The sequence below is a fragment of the Oryzias latipes genome, chromosome 24 (assembly GCF_053564925.1).
Source record: "Oryzias latipes strain Hd-rR chromosome 24, Olatipes_Hd-rR_3.1".
Lineage (NCBI taxonomy): Eukaryota > Metazoa > Chordata > Actinopteri > Beloniformes > Adrianichthyidae > Oryzias > Oryzias latipes.
In genome coordinates, this window is record NC_136260.1 from 23,199,886 (window position 1) to 23,207,317 (window position 7,432).

General features: G+C 40.3%; 1 protein-coding gene across 1 annotated transcript in view; it reads right to left on the reverse strand.

Moving 5' to 3' along the window:
• LOC101157583 (endothelin-1) overlaps positions 1-7,133 on the reverse strand; it is a 39,366-nt gene extending 32,233 nt beyond the window's left edge. The window contains exon 1 of the mRNA XM_004083323.5: positions 6,812-7,133. Within this exon, the coding sequence (XP_004083371.1) occupies positions 6,812-6,866 (55 nt within the window). The 5' untranslated portion in view covers positions 6,867-7,133. The remainder of the gene's footprint in view (positions 1-6,811) is intronic.
• Between the last annotated feature and the right edge of the window lie 299 nt (positions 7,134-7,432).

A 7,432-nucleotide genomic window follows, 5' to 3' on the forward strand; every position in this document is an offset into this window, starting at 1 on the left:
AAGGAGCCCTTAACGAGAACCTTAACGACGGGTTAGCTCCTGGTGCTTCTCTGCTTCTGTTCTGCTGTGTTAGAAAGCAAAATAGTTCCATTAGAGGCAGGAATGAAATTGGGTCAGATTTCTCCCGGGCCGTATTTTTCACTTGGTTATGCTTTATTTCCTGAATTCAATGAAATGAGAGAAGCTTGAGGACTCTGGAGCTCTGGAGGCTGGTGTCAGAGGGGAGCAATTCCCATCGCCTTCCACGTTAAAAAGTCATATTTAACCCCAAACCTGTGGTCAGTCTGGTTTCAAAAACCTTTGAAATGTTTGGGTGTCATTTGGATTTTACTGCAGCTCAAATGTGTGCATTGGAGACGTGTTTTCTATAGGTGGATCTATATGGAGTGATATTTCTTCCCCCACGTTGCACACAAAACTTTCTAAGTTGCAAATGACAATGTTAAATATTTGCTTTTCAATTATTATTTTTTTGCTTTCAAAAACTTTTTTTGCGTTTGCAAAACACATGTTTTCGCATGCGTTGTGTGTCAAATCTCGCTTTTTTCCTATATCTGTGATTTTGCTGAGTTAAGTTTCAGTTTGACGTGACAAAGCTGCCATCAAACAGCGCTCAAAGTAGTCAGCAAAATCAAAGATAAGACAAAAGCGAGATTTGACAACGCATGCAAAAACATGTGTTTTGCAGACGCAAAAAAGGTTTTGGAAATAAAAAAAAAATTTGAAAGCAAAATAAAAAATAATTGAAAAGCAAATATTTAACATTGTCATTTGCAACTTAGAAAGTTTTATGTGCAACGTGGGGGAAGAAATATCACTCCATAGATCTATAGGTGGATTAAATTTCAGTGTAGCCCTTGTGCTATCCTAGGCACTCTAGCATTGGGAGTTGGGTCATCTAGACCCACTAGACAGTGCTCTGAACCTTTTTTCTTCCATGATTTGTGATCTTCACTGGTGTCCATGGATTACATGAAATCTTTCCACCTTTATCCACCTTTGTCATGGTAGGGAGAACACGTCAGTGTAAGGGTGGGGTCATCTAAGATAGCACAAGGGTTAAAGAAAAGAAAAAAAGGTCTTCATCAGCACACATTTCTCACATCCGGCTGTCAGCATGTTCTCCGTCTCTATTCTGCTATTCCACCTTGGCTCTGGCTTTTCTCCGCTGTGTTTGTGCATCACAGCAGGACATCTGAGCTTCATTAGAGATCGCTGCAGAAAACAACACCTTAAAAACACAAATCCTCCCTGAAGAGTCTTTGCTCAAGCGCACAGGCCCCCTAAATAAAACCTGATAGCCCATGAAAGTACAGGAAAACTCTTGGAATGGAAAAACAAATCCTTTAACACCGTCTGTCTGTGTCATCACAGTTTCTGAACATGCTGACATCCCAGTGTATGGCTGGAAACATGTATCATTCATCTGCCACTTTTCTCTTACCATATTTTCCACACTATAAGGCAAACTACAGTATGGAGTGATATTTGTGCCATTATTCCAAGCGCAACACTCACTGAACGTAAAACTTACAATTATTTTGCTCTTAAAACTAAAAAACATTGTGCAATTAAAACAATTTTCACTTGAGAGAAATTCTCAGAGCAGGGCACCGCATTGGAAATGTGCCACAAAAGTCAGCCAGTCACAGACATGGAGGTAGGTTGATGCTGATTGGCCAATAGTTCTTCCAATTGCGCTCAAACCTGATCCTGTCTACAAACTGATGGGAGGAGTTTCTGACCAATCAGCATTAACCTTCATGTCCATGTCTGACTGTTTTTGTTTTTATGTGTTACTAACAAGGTTGGGAGTCATAGGTTTTGTGAATATGCTATCGTGGGTACACGTCTAGCGTGTTACTAACAAGTTCTCATGTTATCGTGAACACGGTTAATAAAGTCTGACTGATGCACTTATTTCTGATTCTTTTGACTCGCTAACACGACGTCACAGTTCAGAACGGCTTAAATATGACACAAGTTGGAAAATAGACCAATTATTGAAGATGCGCCTGTATAATGGTGCAGAAAATACAATGAAATACAAAAACACAACACAAAAGTCATAAACTGGCAGCGTGGAAACAGGGGGGTATTCCAGAAAGCAGGTTATGTTAGCTCCCACGGTAAGTTTGAGGCTAAGGAAGTTGATAACCTCAGCTTTCGGTTCCAGAAATGGAGGTATGTTTCAGGGTAGGTCAAGTTGCCATAGCAACTCATGCTCTGAACATAACCTGGTCGGGAGTAGGTTTAGTTGAAGGTTAGTTTGTTTACAGAGAGGTGAAGCAGCATGGCGTGTCCATTTGAAGATGATTTAGTGGATGAAGAAGCTCAGATAAAACTTTTTCCCCCGTGAGAGGGTGATAAGACCACATATGGATGTTGGAAAATTCAACTTTTTTACTTTGATCAAACTTAGTTATTTGCTTCAGTTAAGATAAATCATTTGTTTGTTAAATCAGTTTAAAAATAACACGTAGTTATCAGACAGTCATTTTACTTTCATTCAAATTAATTCAATTAAGTAGGTGTAACTTTGGTGCTGCTGTCAGGTCGGCACCGCAAGGGATTGTGGGATACCATTTCCTTTGCCTTTCTGGACGGATTTTGGTTTAAGTGTGGCTTTTTGACCAAATGTGTTTAGTTGTTTAGCTGTTTTACTGTGTTTTTCCATGTTTTGCTGAGTTATTTTGTCCTACTATGCTTATGTCTCTGCACCATGAGTGAGAGTGAAGGAGAGGATGATGAGTTTATATAGCACCCCTACCGAGCATTGATGTTATGACAATGACGGAGAATTCTTTAATGAATTTGTGCGCCATGTGCATTTTTTTCTCGTCCTTTTTATTGTAATAAAAATGAGCATATATGCCGGCTCATACTTAAAAATATGAGAGATCAAGAAATATAATTAATTAAGATGGAAAAAATACTAATTGAATTGGAGTAATATGACATTTAGTTAGATAAATACATAAATTCGAGTTGTATAAACAATTATTGAGTTTTATAGACGTAAGAAATTAGGTTGATTAAATTTAACTCAATTATTTGTTACCAATAGAAGTAATTCATTTAAGGTGGCAAAATTGGATAAGTTATATATATATGCGTCACAAGGAAAATGGAAACAAGATCAGAAACTTGTGCGTTTACTTTGTCTGTTCTTCTACTACAAGCAGAAACTCTTTCTTTTGATGATGCAGCCGTGTTACTTTTTTGATGGACGTATAATCTTCATACGCCGTCATTAAAATCTCAGACTCCGTCTCACTAAAGTATTGCGCTCTCTTTGGTTCTCCACGCGTTTCCATGGTGACTCCGGAAATCGGGGATCTATTGAGAATGTCTTTTTGTACCTTCTGTGCACGTGCGTTAACCCAGGGTTACTAAGTCGAGCGTAATCACGCCAACTCGTATCCGGTCTTCTGGAACCGACATACCCAGAGTAAGCAAGTTCAGGCGGATTTCAGCCAGAGTTCAGGCTTAAAGTCAGGCTAGTTTAAACATGCTTCCTGGAATACCCCCCAGCTAAACAGTTCATATGTTTCTGGTTTCAATGTGCCGTCATATCCACAATCATTATGCAATCAGCCATGTTGGATTCAGCCAAAACAAACGTGTCCCCTTGACTTCAACCATGACAACCACCTCTACCGACAATATTTGGAGCCATTGACTGTACACGAGAACTGGACTGAGTGGTCACGCCCCCCGGGGTTCCAAACAGGAAGTACCGCTGGCTCCAAGAAGCCACAGACTTCTATAGAGACATAAAGAGCTATTGTTGATCCAATACCTTGTTTTAAAGTTGTTATTGGTAATGTTTTTTTCCTCATAATTTTTCCGTAGTTCAAGTTACTCAAGTTATAAGCTAACCAATCTGACGCCTCAATAAAAGCAGGTGGAGCCTGCTGGCCCCCACGTGCAACGTTCAAATCCCTGTTTACTGACGACGTCGGGCTCCAACATGGTGGTAAAAAAATGGTGGCTGGATTAACTTTATTTATACCATGGTCCAGGTGAATACTCAATTCTGATTGGCTGCTGGGTGTACATTAAAACGTGAAACCCCACATCTAAAAAAGTAGTTCCGGTCACATAGCCTAAATATTCTGTATCACTGCACTGGCTCCTTTAAAACAAACTTTATCTTCATCATCTGGACAAAGCAGGAGGAGGTGAACCTTCTCTCTGAACTGATGCTTTACTCAACCTGTCGTGATCATCAGCATAGATATTGCTTTCCTTTGCCGCTGCAGTCAAGATCGGAGGTCGGAGCGCATTGTCACGGTTGTGCTCCGCCGCACCACATAACAAACAGTCCGCTTTTTGTGAGTCAGAAGTAAACCGTTTTCTTCGGGTGACGTCACATTCATTCAATGTTTGGAGCCATCAAACTTTATTAACACACAAGAGTAAACGTCCGTCTGTCTTGACTAAATCTGCTCCTGTTACACATTTATGCACCTCGATTTTCATTTTTGTCTGAAATCCGTCACAAATTTACTTTCAGAGAGTAAGAGTTTCAGAGAGTTTTCTCACATTTTTTGATCAAAACCTGAACTAAGATGGGAAAAGTTTAGCTTTTCATTTCAGGACAACGTGTCATTTGTCTGAGTTTGCTTACAGTGACACTAGTTTGTTTTTGTGGAGGCACATTAGGCACTTTTATGTGAAAGAGTAAAAACAAACTAGGGTCACTAAGTAGTGATGCTGGAACCAAAGAAACCGCTCCAGCCGGAGTTTTCCTGGAAAACATCAGGCTGTCTTCTCCAACCTGTCATTTCTCTGCTGCTGTGGAAATAAAAACACCAAATAAAATCCTTTAAGAGGTTTAACCTTCTGCTTTTATTGCAGGTTAGAAGATGACGTGAAGGTTTGAAAAGAGCCAAGATTGTCACTAAAACGCCAATTTCTAAAAGTAAGGGAAATCTGGTCCTTCAGAAACCAGATGGACGTTACTCTAAAGCTCCATTTTATGATTAAAACAGGAATCATGAGCGATATGAACCTATAAATAATAAAAAAAAGCCAAATAAATGTGTTTTTCTATGCAATTTTAACCTAAAAAACATCATTTACCTTAATGCAGCCACAGTAGCACAGATAAAATGGGTAATATTTGAAGTGGATTTAAAAGAAATGGTAACATTACAAACAAATTTAATCTTATTCTGCATTTGTTGCAGTTGTTTTCTTTAAGGACTAAAATTCAAATGTTTTGGCATCAAATGATGCGATTCAATTGTGTTAAATGAATCCAAACATGGTGAAACTGGATCTGGGCTCAGTCGGGACAGAGAAACGGGGATAAGATCAGGGGTCAGAGCAGCTTTGCTTCTTCATCTAATAGGCGTGTAATGAGCAACAGGCCCAAATATGCAGGGAATGTGGGGCAATTCAAATTCATCAGCAAGAACAATATGCTGCTGTAATTCTTGCAGAATTGCATTTTTTAATTAGTAAAAAATAGAGCTTGAATTAAAAATGCAACTTTTAATATTAATTCTCTGCAGAGCATTTATGGAGATTTTTCCTTTTTTGGGGTGGAAAAACAATTTGGACATTTGTTAAGATTTGCATGAAATAATACAATAAAGTCAAAATGCTTTGCTGCTCAGACAGTCAGGGCCTGTGAATGTATGACTGAATATTTCTGTTGCACGTAGCCCGCGGTAGCAGTCTGAGAAACTCCTAAAGTAGGGAGTGGCACCCACAACTCATAAAGCCCGGATTACACAACAAAAAAAAAAGCTGTTCCTAATTCTCCTATAGCTGGATGAACATTTGACATTTTCTGGAACTGTTTTTGACGTGACGCTGATAGACTGAGGGAGGTTTTCTCTGAGTGCGCCGTGTTGACGCTGAACGGTGGAATATTAACAGCACAGGGAAAGAAATCCTTTCCTTTTTCTAGCTTTAAACTGAGGAATTTGACCAAAAGGATCCTCAGATTTACAATGACAAAGTCTGCAGGTCAAAAAAGCATCAAGTCCGCCTGCCTGAACCTAAAAACCACTTCTGTTCGTTTTTATTCCCAGACTCCTGGATAAAGTTCAAAACATAAAACAATAAAATGCTTCTGGAAAAACAACATTTACAGAAAAAAGACCAAACATTTCTGATGAAAGAAATGTAAGGAGGTTTATGTTCAACGGACTGTCAGCACACTGATTATTAGTTTTCATTGGGGGGGGTTATGCTAAGGATGAGCCTGGACTTTGTCCACTGCATATTTAGTTTAGCTTTAATGAATTCATAGTTTTATTAATCTTGGTGCACCACAGAAGACAAAAACTTTGATTTCTTAGTATAAACATAGGAAAGAAACCAAGATGAACGTGTGATAAAACATTGAAAAAAAAAGGCTTCTCCTCTCTTAAACGCTCGGTTTTTATTCAAACTAATGACGGTCTGCACAAACCTTTGCCCGTTTTCGGGGCTCAACATTCCTGGTTTGGGATGGTGTACCATAAAGTTGTCAGACTACGTTATCCAAGACAATAAAGCTGGTGTCAGAAGCCAACACTCTTCAGAAGAATCCATCCCTCTTTTAGTGTTTTCCTTTGCTAATGCATCAGAATCTCTGTCAACTAATTCAAATGAGGTCACCAAATTGGCAATTGTTCATTTTCTTTTGTCCTCTTTTCCCAAATGTGCTCCAGGGAGAGAAGGTGCATGCTGAAACAATTTAAAATTAAAACAGAGGCTGCAGGAAGTTACAACTGTTCTGCCATGAAGTAAGCGCCTCACCCATCCTAAAGAAAGCCGTCCTCTCTGCCGTTAGAGAAACAGACAACTTTACCTTGGTGGATCAGCATAAAGGTTGTGGCGAGGAGCCAAAGGTGTATCAGATCCATGCTGCTTCCCTCCTTAGGATCCACGTGTGAAATGAAAGACCAGAAAAAGCCAGATCTTCACTGCAGCGCTCCTCCAGCTGCAGGAAACGCCAAAAACGAGGCTCCGATTGGGGCAAATGGAAGTGAAATGTTGGAGGGTTTACAAGCGTGTCCGCTGGATTGCCTCAGGTGAACCGCTTCTGCCGCCTTGGTGCTGAACTGAAGTAGTTTTCAGCTCCTGGGGGCTGTAAAGGCTTCAGTGCTCTCCAGATGCAGGGAAGATAATGTGACGGCTTGGAGCACAGCTGTGCTCCACTCTATCAAAACAGATGAGGAAAGTGAGGAGCAGGAGGACGAGGAGGAGGCTTGCTCTGCTGGGAGACACCTTCACTGCCTCATAAATTACAGCCGTCTCCTCCTGCAGTTCATCCGTGTCATGCTCTCATGCCTGCTGAGTCTCTCACTGTGGTCTGCTCTTTGTTTTTTTTCGCTGCTCTTTTCTTAACCTGGAACCTGGACCAGCTCCTGTCTGGGACCTTCTGAAACCAAGATCTGCTCACGTGGAGCAGCCCTGTTCGATATATGTG